The sequence below is a fragment of the Mustela nivalis genome, assembly GCF_964662115.1.
Source record: "Mustela nivalis genome assembly, chromosome: 7".
In the NCBI taxonomy this organism is placed as follows: Eukaryota; Metazoa; Chordata; class Mammalia; order Carnivora; family Mustelidae; genus Mustela; species Mustela nivalis.
Genome location: NC_139026.1, coordinates 95877023 through 95892889, shown reverse-complemented (window position 1 = coordinate 95892889; position 15867 = coordinate 95877023). Strand labels below are relative to the sequence as shown.

Sequence of the window (15867 nt, the reverse complement as noted above, 5' to 3'; positions counted from 1 at the left end):
CCATGTGATTTCTGGCATGGACTCACCACTCCCAGCCAACCCAGTGGGGCTTTAGTGAACTGGGAGGAGACCCCAGCTTGATTCTAAGACCCCTTTGTCTCCCACCCAGGACCTGGCTGCGGCTTCGAGCTTTCCTCGGAACCAGGGCAGGTTGGGAGCTCTTACCATTGTCACATCGCCAATTAATGTTGATGCATCTGCCATTGTTGCAGGTAAACTGAGTCAGGGGGAAGCAGGTGGGGTAGGCTGTCAGGGAAAAGGAACAGCCCAGTCAGCGGTGGGAAGCGGCAGGGGCTCAGCCTAAAGGCCTGCTCGTTCATCTCCATCCTTTTGAGCTTCCCCTTTTCAAGCTTCTGGTTACCAACCACTTGCCCTATGCTGAGTGCTTTTCATGCATGATTTCACTGAATCCCCATGTCAGCACAGTGATTATCCCCGTTTTGCAGACAAAACTCACAGAGGCCATGGAGATGCAGTAACTCGCTCATGGCCCCCCAGGGACTACGGTTCAGGGGCCCTCCAGCACCCACCCCTAGCCCCAAGCACATTCTTCTGGGCTCCCCCTTCCCAGTGCCAGCCTCGCTTCCCTGCTGCTCCTCTTACCACATGAGGCGGACTCATCGGAGCGGTCCCCACAGTCATCGTCCAGATCACACGTCCAGGAGATGGGGATGCAGCGGCCACTGGCGCAGGAGAACTGGTTGGGTGGGCAGGTGCGAGCTAGGGACAGGGTGGGCGCAATTGTTCATAGTCCTATCCCCCTCTCCATTTCCTCTTCTTTCCTACCATCCTCTGCCTATCAGGAAGTCTTCCCAAGGGTCTCAAAACCATTTCTCTTAGAGAAGCTCAAAACCATCTGTGCGTGAGGCGCCTGGGTGGCTGGGTCTTTAAGTGTCCGAGTCTTGGTTGTGGCTCAGGTCATGCTCTCGGGGTCATGGGATCGAGTCCCAGGCTGGGCTCTGTGCTGAGCACGGAGTCGGCTTGGGATTCTCTCCTTCCCTTGCCCTGTCCCTCTGTCCCTCCACCCGCTCACACTTGCTCTTTCTCTCTCTCAAACAAATAAATTAAATAAAAACTTAAAAACCCAGCCATGTGGTCTGACACCCCATCTGCTTCACCCCATTTCTCTGGTGTCCTCCGAGAAGATCTACCCTCCTTGCTCCTGTCTCCAATCTGAAGCCATGCTCTGTTCCTCACAAGCTCAGTCCTCAGAGCCAACAAAGCCAACCCCACTCTTCTGGGCAGGGGATGGTACTCCTCCCCTCCTGCTCGCAGCCCCGCCCCTCAGCCCTAACAATCTGAGCTCCTCTCCTGGCGGAGGTCACCCTGTCCCCTGCCCCCACCTCCCCCTCCCTGCCTGAGGGGTGCCCCTTGCGGTCCACCCCGACCCCACACCTGAGCAAGTGGCGTTGGACTCGTCTTCACTGTTCCCACAGTCGTTGTCCCCGTCGCAGAGCCAGCGGTTGGGAATGCACCGGTTGTTCTCACACTTGAAGCGGTCAGAGGGGCAGGTGTGCTGATCTGGGGAGGGAAGAGGCCCGGGCTCCGTGAGTGGGCGGGACCCAGCCCTGCCATCCCCTTACCCTGCTGCGGGGGTGGGGGGTGAGGGGTGGGGATCAGGGATGGGGCGAGGACTCACGGCAGAGGGCCGGGGCCTCATCGCTGTTGTCCAGGCAGTCGTTGTCCCCGTCGCATTTCCACCGCTCCTGGATGCAGCGGCTATTGGCGCAGGCAAACTCACCCGGCTGGCACTGGGGTGGGGGCACGTAGGATGGGTTCGCTGCAGGTACCAGAGGGGTGTGGGGGGAGAGTCAGACCCAGCTCATGGGACAGGTGCTCCCCTATCTGCACTACGCTCGTCTGCTGTCGCATTTTAAATAATATCCCCAGAGTCATTTTCCCTAGGGTGTCATTCTTCACGACCAAATAATCTGGATGGATACCGCAGCTCTTTTTCAAGTCACAGGGGTGACGACACTTCTAGTACTTCCGTATGACCTGAAACCACCTGCTTCCAAGAGGGCCTGGAGCCCCCAGCCCCTCCCCACTACTTTTTTCCCCCTCCTGAGAAGACCACTCCTCACCTGCTTCCTCCACAAACTGCCTCCTGGAAGTCACCTCTGGGACCCTGAGGTCCCCATCCTGGTCCATGGGCTTTTTCCTTCACAGAGGCACTGCCCCCACCGGCAGTGAACACGGGGCCCAGAACTCTGAGGGCTGCAGCCTCCTGCCCCCAATACTTCCACCTCATCACCCCTGTCTGCCTTGAGCTCTCAGCGGTGAAATCACCATGTCCTTGGTCTGCATTTGCACGGGTAACATCAAGAAGCCCAGCGCCCCCATGTCGGCCCCTGTCCCTGAACACTGAGCTCTGCTGGATGTTTTTCTGACCCACCCTTCGCTCATTCCCACTCTAAGCCCTGAAACTTCTGTATGTCCTGTGGGTGCCTCCTGTCTCTCTTGTGGCCCTGGACCACCGGGACCTGGTATGTGTCACCTTGTTCCTCACTACTGCTTCCCGACAATTCTCTCCGTCCTGAAAAATCAGCGCTGACTTTCATGCTATTCGACTACACCAAGCCCTACTTCCACGGGGCCCCGGGACACTCCGGGGCATCTTAAGGGTTTTAGCTCCTGGGCTGGTGTCACTTTCCCCCAATTCTCTCTTACTCTAATTCGTGGAGACTTCAGTGTCAGTGTGGATCCCTCCATCACCCTGGCCACTCAGGTTCCCTCTCTGCCAATGCTCTTGCCTTCCACCTGACCTCAGTCTCTCCTTCTTAGCCGTCTGCTAAGGTTCCAATGACTCATTATAATTTCTGGGATTCTATCTTAAGGTAACCATCCAGAATATGGGAAGGCAGGAAGGTGTGGGAAATAGCGGAGCAAATGATGAAGAAAAAAAAAACCAAACAGGTTCTGGGTCCGACTCCCTGGGTTCAAATCACTATTTGGACTTCGGCCCTCAATTTCTTCATCTGTATACTGCGGATAATCAAATACACGCTCCCTACAGGAATATTTTAAAGAGTAAACAAGTTACTGCATGGGAAGGGCTTACAACCCTGTCTCAGTACCTATCTGTGCTCAAGAAATTGATGTTAGATGTGACTCTACCAAAAGAGAGAAACAACCTGATCATCCTGGAGTGGGGAGAAATAGTGAAATATATTTCAGTCATTAAAAATTCTGCTGACGTATCTATGACCCACTGTCGGTGACAAAAAGCAGAGAACAGAATAATCGGCGAAGTGCAATTCTGTTTAAGTAAAGGTAAACACGTAAAGAAGTGTGTGGAAGGGTGACCCCCCCCCTCAATGTTAACTGTGACATCCATGAGGGGTGGTATTTGGGGTGACTTGTACTTTCTACTTGTGTTTTTCTATACTGCTCATTTATTTATTTCTTTTACAACGAGCATGACCTACTTTGATCTAAGAAGAGCCTGTTTCAAATAACGCAACAATGACACAGAAACTGCTGTGACGTGTACAAGCCCAAGAGGGTGGAAGGCACTTAACGTGTCGTGTGTCGTGTGATCTCAGCTACGTAAATGCAGCCTCGGAGCCCAGCTGGCCATAGAGAGACGCTGTTCACTTGCCACACTGCTAGCAACACACGGGTTGTCATTTCCAGTATTTAGAGCTGTTGTTATATTACTTTGATCAAGGGAAGACGAATGTAAAGGAATGTGTTCCTCTTTCCAAAGCTGTCCCAATCATCACTCAGTTTCCCCTCATCTTTGTGTTCTCCCAAATTCCCCCCATCCCCGGTCCTCCCTAAAACCCCTCCAGCCCCCGGGGTCTTCTCTCACTCATCCCTTGCCTCCTGTTGTCCCCACGGGGCCCTCTTGGCCTCTTTCATCTCTGACTGGACCCTTCGGCCCCCTCCCACTGAGGACTGCTCCCAGGCCTCCCACCCTGGCTGGGCCCCTCATACCCAAGCAGGTGACACCGTCTGTGTCCAGCACCTGGTCCTCGGCGCATGCACACTGGCGGCTCCCAGGGGTTGCCAGGCACAGGCTGCTGCAGCCACCGTTGTTCACGCGGCATTTGTTGGTCCCCACTGCAAAGGCATGGCCGAGGGGACAGGGAGAAGTCACATTCAGAAAGGGAGGCAGCGGCGACAGGACGATAATCATGTTGAAGAAGAGGACATGGAAGCATGGGACAGGGAGGGAGACGGGAAAGACAGTCAAACTCTTCTCCAAGGGCCTCAAAAATCAGAGCCTATAATCCCTGGGGAGTCCCTTCACCCCTGAGTAGCCTCACCCCCCACCCAGGCCCCACCCCATCACTGGCTCCAGCCCCAGAGGGTACCTTGCTGCTGCTGGGCATCATACATGCGGATTTCAAAGATGGGGGGCCGCTCGCTGCGCAGAAGGGTCACAGTGGGGGGCGCACCGCCTGTGCCCCGTTCTAAGCGGTAAACACTGCCACTCCGGTACTCAGTCCAGAAGAGATAGTTGCCATGGTGACACAGGCCAAAGGCGTGGTTCAGCTCGGGACCCTCGTATACAATCTAAGAACGGAGGGGGGTTACCAAGGAGCTGAGGACAAATGGGTGCCTGAGGAAGGCCTGGGAGGTTACGGTTTTGTTCATTTTCATGTCCATGTCCTGGGTGTGGGTCTTGTTTCCCCCATTAGCCTGGGTGACCCTGAGGGTGACAGCTTGGTACACAGTGAGGTGCCCGACCCTGGGCCCAGCGGGATGCTGATGTGGAACTTGTCCACACTACCCTCCCTTGGATACATTCATCTTCGTTCACATCCCCCAACATGTGTGTATGTGCACGCGTGCACACACACATATACACACAGTGCTTAGCACACAGCCAGAATCCATCCATTCATTTCTTCAGTCAACAAACACTTGCCAGGATCTATTAAGGGCCAAGCTATGGTATGAAAGACACAGCCCCTGCCATAAAATCACTGTTGTCCCATGGAGGGTGCACACAATAGTCCAGGCTGGCGGGGGTTCTGGAGACAAGATCCAGGGGAAGGTGGCTCCTGAGCAGTGGGACAGGGAGGAGGAGGGGGGTGGAGGCAGGAAACTACATTGGCAACAGCACAGGGCCAGCTGTGCGCCAGGAATTCTGAGCAGTCTAGTGACGTTTGCTCAGATGTCGGGGTACAGGGAACAAGGGGAGGAACAAGACCCCAGAGAGAGTCCAGGAACCAGACCACCAAGGGCCTTATCTACCAGGAAAGAGTTCAGTCCACATGCTTAAATAGGCATGCGTCTCAGAGGCCTACAGCCGCACCAGGGACAAAACCTCTGTCCATGGCATCTCCAGCTGTCCTGCACATGGGCAGAGGCTGACACGGCTGGCATACACCAAAATGTGCTGTGTGTAAGTGCACAAATGTGCGGAGGTGCACACGCGCTGTGTGCTCAGGTACGCACACGCTTGCTCCAGCCCACAGACAACACGCAGCCCCAGACGCACTCTGACAGAGGCGCCCTTCAGATGATCTGACACACACCACACACAGCACAGGGAGGCGCGTGCCCACAGACACGTAGGTGAGCGTGCATGAAGCCCGTGGGCCTGGACACAGAGACGCCCACGCGGTCACACACAAAAAGCCCCATCCAGGGGCGTCTGGCTGGCTCAGTCAGTTAAGCATCTGCCTTCAGCTCAGGTCATGATCCCACGGTCCTGGGATCGAGTCCCGCATCAGGCTCCCTGCTCAGTGGGGAGACTGTGTCTGCCTCTCCCTCTCCCTCTGCCCCCAGCCCTGCTTGTTCTCTCTCTCTCTCTCAAATACAATCTTAAAAAAAAAAAAAAAGCCCCCTCCACACACAAGCCTAGCGACACACACATGAATGCTCGCACACAGGTGCATGCCCGCCTACCTTCCGGTCTGTGCCATTGAGCAGTATGGTCTCGATGCGGTCATAGAAAGCATCCACCCAGTAGAGGCGCCCTGCTGGGATGTCCAGGCTCAGCCCATTGGGCCAAAGCACTGTCTTGGAGGTGACAAAGATGTCTCGGTGTGAGCCGTCCATCCAGGCCCTCTCTAGCCGCCCTCGCCGACTGTCCTTGGGGTCCTCCTCCCAGTCTGTCCAGTACATCCACCTGTGGGCAGTGACTGGTCAGGACACTGGTGTGCACCTCCACACGGGCCACCACTGCCTTTGGCCGCCTTCTGTGTGATCCCAATCCATGTGCGCAATGCCAGAGCTCCTCCCGGGGGCTTCCTGCCTGCTCACCCCTCGCTCCCACATTTCATTCCTTCCTGCACTCAGCAAGCATTTGTCGAGTGCTGAGAGCTGGGCACAGTTTTGGCACTCGGGGAACCCGTGGAGACAAGGCCCCTGCTCTCCTGGAGGTCCTATCCCACCCCAGGGTACAGACAAGAAATAAGTCAACTGGAAAGGGACGCACTTTGGAGGCTGAGGAAAACCAGGCAGGACACGAAGCAGGGTGAAGGTACAGAGAGTGGACTGGGCAGCAGCTGGGGAAGGCCTCTCTGAGGAGGTGGCATTTGAGCCTAGGTGTGAATGCGGACAAGAGGCTAGATGTGCAAATGTCTGGGAGCTCTGGGCAAAGCAAGTCCCAGAGCAAAAGCCTGGAGGCAGGAAGAGCTGGGGTGTCTGAGGAACAGATGGCGGGCAGTGGGGACAGAGCTTCCGAGGGCAGGAGAGAGCTGCAGATGAGGCCAAGGGGACGCAGGCAGATCCTGCAGAAGCCCAGGCCTGATAAAGACATGGGTCTCACTCCCAGGGCAAGGGGAGCCCGTGGAGGGCCCCAAGATGGAAGTGACAGGACCAGAACTGTATGTGCGTAAGGCATCACTCCCATTGTCCTGAAGATGGGGCACCTTTCCCCCATTTGGCCTCTGATTCCTGCCTCAGTGCTGCACTTGGGCCGCTCTCCCCTGTTCGCTCCTTGTCTCACCCCCCCCCGCCCCGTTCTGGCTCCTCCTGCCCACAGGCCCTGGACAGACTCACCCATTGAGTGGGTCCACCACGATGGCCCGGGGGTGTGTCATTTTGCCCTCGATTAACGTCTTGCGGGTCTGAGCAGCCTTCTCCAGCCTGGCCACACTGATGGTCTTCTTGGGTCCGTCATCCGTCCAATACAAATTGTCCCCCATCCAGTCCACAGCTACCCCCTCCACATTGTGGATTCCTACAGGGAGTGAAGGGGGCCATGACAGAAGGCCTCGAAGGAACCTTAGCACGGCCTGGCTCAAAGTGAGCCGGCGCCCAGTGGGGCAGGGAGTACCCTGTGCCCACAACAGTGGGAGGGATGGGCTGGGAGGCTGGAAAAGGATCTGGGGATACAGTATTGAGGCTTAGGGGCTCTCAGAACTCTGGCCCGCACCCCGTGAAACCCGTGCAGCTAATGCAAGCTCTCGCGGGAGGGCCGATCTGGGCCTGAGCTCCGGGGAGCTGAAGCAACGTACGTGTGGCTCTGGGCACCCGTGTGACACAACATCCCACGCCCAAAAGTCCTGAGCTAACAAAACGAATAAATCAGGAAGTGATTTTCCACTTAGCCAAGGGTTCGTCTCCAGTTTCCATAGCAGCTCCCCGGGTATAGGGAACCCCAATCTCTTCCTGATGAGTGACTTTTGATTTCCCTAAAGTCTTATGATTGCTGACTGCTGAGGTTCTATGAGCAGGACTAGGGCTGGGGGGTGAGGAGCAGTAACGCATCAGCCAGATTCCCTGGTTTAGGGAACCCTGTCCTGGGGGCCCAAGGGCAGGTTTGGGAATTCCTGATGCCTGGCAGGAAATGGACAGAACTCAGGAGCTCAGAGGCTCCACACAGATTCCGATCACGTACTGTTGCTTTGCCCGAGCAGCTCGGACGGAAAAACTGGGTTCAGCTCCCAAAACAGACTCTTCCCAGAACAAGTGAGCAAGCAGCTTCTGGTGGCTGTGCGGGCTGCTGCACAGGCCCTCTGTGAGCACCCGTGGGCTGGTACGGCTACTCTATTCAAGGTCTCGGGCCTCTCCTGGGCTGTGTCCTGCGTGCAGCTCCAGGGAGCAGAGCCAATGGCAGAGAGACCCCGAGTTTTCCCATGCATTGGCAGAGACAGCCCACACTGCCTAACCCATCCATCCTCCAGCCTCTTTTCGGCTCAGCCAAGAAGGGGGTCACACAGGGGTCAATCTGTCTGTCCCCTCATCTCCATGCCAACCGGCCCAGCCAGCCAGTGAGTGGGGGACGCTCCATGCTGAGAGGGTACTGAGAAGGCAATGCTCAGGCCTCACATCGCTTCCTGTCCCAAGTGGGCATCCCTTGGGTATCCCACCTGCATGCCCCTCACTTTGGGGGCCCTTACCGTCCTTCAGAATGGTCTCCCGCTCAGTGCCATCGATCTTTTGGCGGCCAATGAGGTAGCTGGTGGTGTCAGCAAAGTAGATGAAGCCAGTCTCAGCGTGGAAGTCCAAGGCTCGGGGGTTCATGAGGTTCTCAATGGGGATCATGTGTTCATCTGGGACCTTGGCCCCCATATCCATGCCCCGGATAATGCCTGGCCGGCCCTTGCCGTAGACAAGGAACAGCTCGTGTTCTGGCTCTAGGGCAGGTGCAAGGAGTGGCACAAGTCAGGTGCACACGTGTATACACACACACAGACACACAGACACACAGACACACACACACACACACTATCACCCTGCCTCCGGGGCCATGGCCCAAGGGGCTGCAATGCCCCAGCTCTCCTGGGTCAGGGGAGATGGGGGTCACAGGGGGTCTGGGTCACACAGACAGATGTATAAACAGGAAAGCCCAGGACAGCACCCTGGGTGGGGTGGGGTCTGCCAATGGGGCAGGAGAACAAGGATCAGGTTTTCAATCAGGTGCTCACTGCTCAGTGAGTCAAATAAGTGGCTTAGATACACTGGAATCTGGTCACGTTGAACCACTCCTGCTGCTCCCCTCCTTCTCTAAGCCACATCACCCCTTGCTTACACCCCAGGAGCCTCCCGCCACTCCCTGCTGTCCTCTACCCGGTGGCCAGCCAGCATGATCTTTTGCCACACGCGAAGCACATCACATCACTTCTCTCCTGGAAAGTCACCAAGAGCTCCTCATCCCATTTCGGATGCATCTGGCTCCTCCTTCCTGTCTCCCCTCACTCATGCTGTGCCCTTCTCAGCCTTGAAGCTGGCTCTGTCAATCCCCTCTGCCAGAGGGGCCCTGCCTTTCTGGTGGTGACGACTCAGCTCCTCACTTCATGGAGAGCTCAGCTCAAATCCCCCCTCCATGAAGAAGCCTTCCCTGACCACTCTGACCCAGCAGGAGCCCTCACTGTCACCAGCAGGTCTAGATGCCTCTCTGTTTTCCTCCTAACACCAGGTACCACCTGGAGTTATTTTTACCCGTCTGTCTGCCCTGCCAGACTCTACGCTCCGCTCCGTAAAGCAGAGGCGACAACTGTCTTGTCACTGCAGAATTCTCATGGCCAGGACAGCGCCAGATGCAGAGTCCACGCTCATGAGATATTTGTTGAGTGAATGAATGAATGAATGAATGAATTGAATGGGCCAGTGGACAGTCTGTTATGGAGCCCAAGTAGGATAACGGGAAAAGCCTTGTTCTTGGATGTGGGTTCAAATTCTGTCTCGGCCCCTCACTCGAGGCAAAATGTTGGGTAAATCCCTTCATTTCTCTGCATCTCAGACAGAAAGGGCCAGGCTGTGGGGAGGCAGACAAGGACAGGGTCCCGCCCCATGCCAGCAGGCACGCACGCCCTGCCCGCTCACTCACTCTTGCATGACTTCCCATCGCTGCCCAGGCTGAAGCCGGAGCGGCAGCGGCAGGTCCGTGCCTTGTGGCTGTTGGCCAGCAGGCAGATGTCAGAGCAGCCGCCCGGTTTCCCGAACTGGTCGTTCTCGCAGGCGTGGCTCCTCACTGCAGGCAGGGGAGAGAGCTAGTCAGGCCCCTCCAGAGCCCCCGTGCCGAGACTTTAAGAAGGCTTCCTGGAGTCTGACTGCACTCCTTCCTGCTGTGGCCTTTATGCCTGTTAGAAGCCACACGACTGGGATCTCTCTGCCCCACCGTGACCTAGCCTTCAGACTCTGAGGGGACAGTTTCTGCAGTCAGTGGAGACAGTCACACCACTGCCCGTGGGCAGGTGCTGTGACTTTGGAGCAGCCAGGGACCTGGGAGGCGCAACCTGTGTCCTGAGCAGAATTGGGTGCAGGGGCTCCATGGAGGTGGGATCTAGAGAGGCTGAGTGGCAGAAGGGGCTGGCAGGGGAAGCTGGGGGGCCAGGGGAGCTAGTCGGGGATGGATCGCTACAAGAAGCAGTCATGGTATGAGAGAACGAGCCATTCCCACAGGAGGGTCCACGGAGGGGCTGCGGGGCCCCACTCACCCCGGGGCTGACGTCGCTGGTGGTAGATATGGAGGGCACCACCCTTGTCTACACGGGTGACCACCTGGTAGTCAGTGCTGTTGAATCGATTCACTCGGATCACGCTCGTCTTCTGCTGGGCATTAGCGTTGTCCGAGTTCGTGGCATAGAGATAATTCTCAAACACGGTCAGGCCGTACAGGTGCTCAATCTGAGACGGGCAGGCAAGAAAGGTCAGCATGAGAGAAGGGAATCCTCCCTCTGCCCCTGGAGAGCCCCTCGCCGTCCCATCCAAATTTCAATATTTGCACTCCCCAGTTCATTCCATAGCTGTCTAACTCCATGCTTCCCCCCGGTCTCCTCTGTCTCTTGAGATCTTTACTTGTCAAAATCCTGCTGGTCCTTCACAAGGCATCTTCTCTCTGAAGAACTTTGGGGGTGTTGTAACCAGATGCAGGCTCTCTTTTCACACTCCATCTCTCTGGCTATTATCCACTGACCGGTGATTTGTGGACTCACCCTATCCACTCTGCTCAAACCCCTAGAGGGCAGGAACCATGGCCCCTACAGGCTCAGGCACTCCGTGGGGGATGGAACCCCTTTTGGACTGAATAGGAGTTGGGCCCTAAACTCTGTTCACAGGAGGACATTCTTAGCCCAATCCTAGCCCCCAGCTTTGGGAAGGTTCAGGGGACAGACTGGTCCCAAGCAAGCCAGGTAGCAGCCCTCGCTACCCACAAAACCTATCCAAGGGAACTGACTGTTCCAGCTTGTGCAAGATAAAGGGATTTGCTGGTTTATGGCACGTCCAGGGCTAACAGGGACAGGTGGGCACCTTAATGGTCCCAAAAGGGAGGTGCTATCCCCGAGTTGGAAGGGCTTCTAGACTTGGTCCCAGTGCTATTTCCCAGTTGTGTAACCGCAGGCAAATCTCTTAACCTCTTTGGACCCTGCTTCTTCTCATGCCAAAAGGGAATTGAGCCATCTGCCCACTTCTCTCCCAGTGGTTATTGTAAGGATCAAGTGAGAAAAGGGAAGTACAAGGTGTCTCTAATATGATCTGTTTCCGTCAGAGTAGAAGCTATATCCACTCCCTTCCTTGAAGGGCTCACGCCCGCCCCATTTCCCACGAGAAGGCAAACGTGTTCCCATGTCAGCCTCCCTTTCACTGGGAGGCCTAGGGGATGGCAGCCCGGCACAAGCTACGCCCTCACCAGAATGCCCTGGATGATGGTCTGCCGGCCCTTGCCCTCGTAGTCCACCACCTCAATGTAGTCCAGGTAGGCATCAGCCCAGTAGACGAGGCGGCTGACCAGGTCCAGCGTGATGCCATGAGGAAACACGATCTTGCTATCCACCAGCTTGGTGCGGTTCTGCCCGTCCATGTCACAACGCTCCACCTTTGGGATCTGCCCATAGTCAGTGAAGAACACCTTCCTGTGGGCAGAGGGCACGTTAACTGGGTTCTGAGCACCGGGCACTCTCCCTTCCCCCACAGCCTCGCCCTGCCCCTCTTACCCCATGGCAGGGTCCAATGCAATGCCTTTGGGGTTGTAGAGCTCCAGGTCCAGCAAAGTGACACATGTGTCCCCGTTTCGGTTGCAGACAAAGATCCTATCATCGATGTCATCCACAAAGTAGAAGTTGCCCGTCAGCCAGTCGATGGCCATCTGTTCCACGTCTGGAAAGTGTGAGTGAAAGAGCTATGGGGGAAGGTCCTCCTGCAGACATGTCCACCTTTGTTGGTACAGAACCCACCCCTGGAAGTCCACCTCCTCTGGGGTGACCTCCTTCACCACGGAGGCTACAAACCACCTCTCCTCTCTGAGCTCCTATAGGAGTTCCTGGCAAAGGCACATTTTACCTTGTATTCTTTGCCATCTTTCCTATCTGGTTTCTATCTGGTTTCTCCAAAGACAAGTGTCTGAGAAACCTATTTGGTTTCTCCAGGGAAAAGTGTCTGACTGCCCCCCCACAGAGCCCTGCTCCACACACGGAGCTCAGGGCCAGCACACAGGAGACACTGGGTCTGTGATGGCTGCTTAGTTGATGGACAGGCTTCCCCAGCTCTAGCCGTTCCCTGAGTGGGACCGTCTTCTTGGAATCCCAAAAGGCAGGGAGGACAGGTCCCCTAGCTTATTCCAATATTTTTAAATATGCTTTTACTTGAGATACCAGCACTCAGGCTAACTAAAACATCACACATGTTTGATGTTGGCTGGATGTGCCTCAACATTATATGGTAAGTCAGTTTATCTCATGCCAGCCAGGGCATTAACCAGACTAGTATGTGCTGCGTGACTCTTAAAAATGGAAAACAGGGGCTCCTGAGAGGCTCAGTGGGTTAAAGTCTCTGCTTTCGGCTCAGGTCATGATCCCAGGGTCCTGGGATCAAGCCCCGCATCGGGCTCTCTGTTCAGTGGGAAGCCTGCCTCCTCCTCTCTCTCTCTCTCTCTCTCTCTCTCTCTCTGCCTACTTGTGATCTCTGTCTGTCAAATAAATATATAAAATCTTAAAAAAAAAAAAAAAGGAAAGCAAGGTACACCATCAATAAATTCAATCTGAGAGAAAAGTCAGTCATAGTCAAACACGGTGCCCATAGACAGGGAAAAGGGAAGGCCCATGGTATCCAGTGACATGGGCCAGTCTTCCTCCACTCACCCCCGTTCCCACTTCTTCAGTGTCCCTCTTGCTCAATTTCCTATCCTAGGGAGGGTGGGAAGGAGCAGAAAATAAGATATAAGGCTGGTGGACCGAGAACATAGGAGGAGGGCCATAAAAGGACTCTGAAGGTAAACTGAGGCATGGTTCACAAAGAAGGGGAGCTTCAGAAAGGTGAAGATGAGAGGAGAATGGAGACCAGGTGCCTACACTCAGTCTATGCCAGCTCTGGGGGAGATGGAAGAGGCTAAAAAGGACTGAAGAGGGAAGGGAGAGGGCATGGACAGTGGAAATCTGGGGACAGGGACCCCTGCTGGCCTCCTCTGTGTGGGAACCAAGACCCCTTGGTTCCCATCCACACTCCGCCCCCTCCAACTTCCACCACCAGGGGTAATGCCTCTTGCAAACTGGGAATCTCCTAAGACATGACTCCTCGGGACCCCTGCCTTGCACTCCAGGTAAAGAGATCTGTGGACCACCTGCCTTTGGCTGCAACTTACTCCCACACACTACTGACGCTCAAACCCAGTGGGGATGATTCTGTCCCCACAGAGCTGTACGTATAATAACAACGAGGCGCTCTGCTCCACCCCTCTCTAATCCTCCCCCCTCCCCACAGGGATTCAGGGGCTGTTTCCTAACAGTGGGTGGGGGTGGGGGCAAAGGGAACAGGAACATGGCTCCCCAGGAACTTGGCTAGGCCCCGACACTGACTCACAGTCACAGGACTTAGGCCGCGGGAGGAAGGGCAAGAGCCAATTCGGGGCTCTCATCAAATTAGTTTCCTCTTCAGGTCTCCCCTGTTAAGCCTCCCTTCAAGGTGACCGGAGAAGGAGGTCACAGGGAAGAGGCAACGCCCCTGTGGTTGCTGACGCACCCCCAAGCCCAACCACTGTCTCCTCTGGGCTCCTAGTACTGGCCCATCTTGCTGACAGTGGAAGAGAGGGGCAGAGCAGCCTGGGAAATGTGGGTCCCCGGGCCACGTAGGAAGAGGGCTCCGTGTTGGGATAAGGCGATCACACTGCCCCACGCTGCTGTGACCACAGAGAAGACAGATTAAAATGAATGTGGCTAGGCCGCCTCTAGAGGAAGCCCAAACTCCCCAAAGGCGAGGGTTGGGGGTGACCTGCCCCAGGCGTCGCGCCTCTAGCAGGCAAGTAGGCGGGAAGGCAAACAGGTTGAAAGGCAAATTGGGCCCGCGTGCCCTTTACTTGGTGGGCACACTGGGGGGCTGCTGGCATGCCAGGCAACTTCACTGGAAGCCGTTTTCCCAGCACCAGCTGGTGTAGCAGTGTCCTTCTCTCTAACTTCCTGAGGCTTCCTTGAGTCACTGCCCAGCTCAGGGTTGGCAACACTCTGGGCCTGCTCCCCATGCACCCTTCCCTCAGCAAGAAGGAAGGAGGAAGAAATCTGAAGACATCAAATGCCTCCCATCCCAGGAGCAGCTCCACAATTGCCCCCCACGCCCCCAGGAGGTCGTAGACCTTTGAGACTCCTTCCTGGCCGGGATTCCCTGCCAATTGCAGAAGAGAAGGCAGAGGGTTCGTCCTTGCTCTAGATTATTTACCCTTGGCCGGTCTCCCCTTCCACCTCCCAAAGGCCAGGCAGGGCCCCACTCAGCAGGCCGGTGAGGAGTTGGCAAGAACGGGAGTCCCCAGCCCAGCCTGGCCTCCACTTTGGTATTTTTGCAGCTGGAGACTATTAGTCGCAAGCAAAAATCCTTTGTTATCCAACCCCCCTCCACATTATTTTCCTCTCTCCTAAAGTCCAGATTCCTCTGCCCGCCCCACCACACACACACACACACACACACACACACACACACACGGCCACTCACACCTATCCAAGGCCAGTGTACACAGATAGGCTCAGATTAAGAGAGGGCACCTTCCCTCCTGGGCTCCACTATGGGCAGTGTCTGGGCCACTGGCCTATCTCATGGCATGGGGGGCAAGTTGACTCCCGGGTTTGACCCCAGAAGACCCAAACATTCTGGCAACCACTCATTCAGAGGGCAGCTGTCCCCTGAGCCCCAGCCTCCTCAGGGCTGACCCCAGAGCATGCTCCAGAGGGGCTCTTGAAGACAGGAGAATCTCAAGTAAGCCTAAGGGGAAGAATGCTATGGGGTGGGAAAGGTCTGGGGTGGTCTGGGGTAACACTGTTGTGGGATTCCAGCATAGAGAAGGAGGCCAGGAAGCTAGAAGGACAGTTAGAGAGTCAGAGGACAGACCACAGCTTGCCAGTGATGTCACAAAAGACTTTCACTTCCAGGCTCCAGAATAGACCTGGGGTGTGTATTTATAACTGATAGTCCTCCCTGCACTCCCCCCACCACCAATGCTCAGCACTCTGCACCCCCATAACTCCCAATTTTTCTCGACTTCTCTACTATTCACCTTGTTCAAGAGGCATTTCCCTAAACAGTGGCTCCTTTTCCAAAAACAATCCCCTGCCCCACCATTCCCAAGAAGGCCCTCACTTCAGCTGCAGGACTCCAGTCACTCTCCCTAAAATAAATCTGGGGGAGGAAGGGGGTCTCTGTGTCCAGAGGAAATACCCTGCAATGCATCCATATGCCCAAAGATTATAGGACAGGGCTTGAGGTCCCTAGATGAGGAAGGATGAGCAAGGATGAACCCCATTCCCACTTTAACCACATCCCCAGTGAACACACCACATTCTGGTCCTTATTCCAGGAACCTCCCCACTTCTCCCATCACTCTGCTCTGTTCTGGACCCAGCCAGGGTCCAGACACTGACAGTGGGTTTGAATCCTGGGTATATCGCCTTCAACTGTGGGACTATGGGAAAGTAACTTAACGTCTGAGTCTCAGTTTGCTCATTTGTAAAATGGGACTATGGGAGAGTTACTTAATGTCTGAGT

At 55.6% G+C, this 15867-nt stretch overlaps 1 protein-coding gene across 1 annotated transcript in view; it reads right to left on the bottom strand.

The window, feature by feature from the left end:
* LRP1 (LDL receptor related protein 1) overlaps positions 1 to 15867 on the bottom strand; it is a 79745-nt gene that overhangs the window by 43140 nt on the left and 20738 nt on the right. The window contains exons 7-19 of the mRNA XM_082741862.1: positions 11841 to 12003; positions 11537 to 11759; positions 10344 to 10533; positions 9734 to 9877; positions 8304 to 8540; positions 6961 to 7141; positions 5863 to 6085; positions 4320 to 4521; positions 3940 to 4065; positions 1640 to 1780; positions 1396 to 1521; positions 604 to 720; positions 166 to 246 (exon numbers count right to left, since the gene is read on the bottom strand). Coding sequence (XP_082597988.1) covers positions 166 to 246; positions 604 to 720; positions 1396 to 1521; positions 1640 to 1780; positions 3940 to 4065; positions 4320 to 4521; positions 5863 to 6085; positions 6961 to 7141; positions 8304 to 8540; positions 9734 to 9877; positions 10344 to 10533; positions 11537 to 11759; positions 11841 to 12003 — 2154 coding nt within the window. The remainder of the gene's footprint in view (positions 1 to 165; positions 247 to 603; positions 721 to 1395; positions 1522 to 1639; positions 1781 to 3939; positions 4066 to 4319; positions 4522 to 5862; positions 6086 to 6960; positions 7142 to 8303; positions 8541 to 9733; positions 9878 to 10343; positions 10534 to 11536; positions 11760 to 11840; positions 12004 to 15867) is intronic.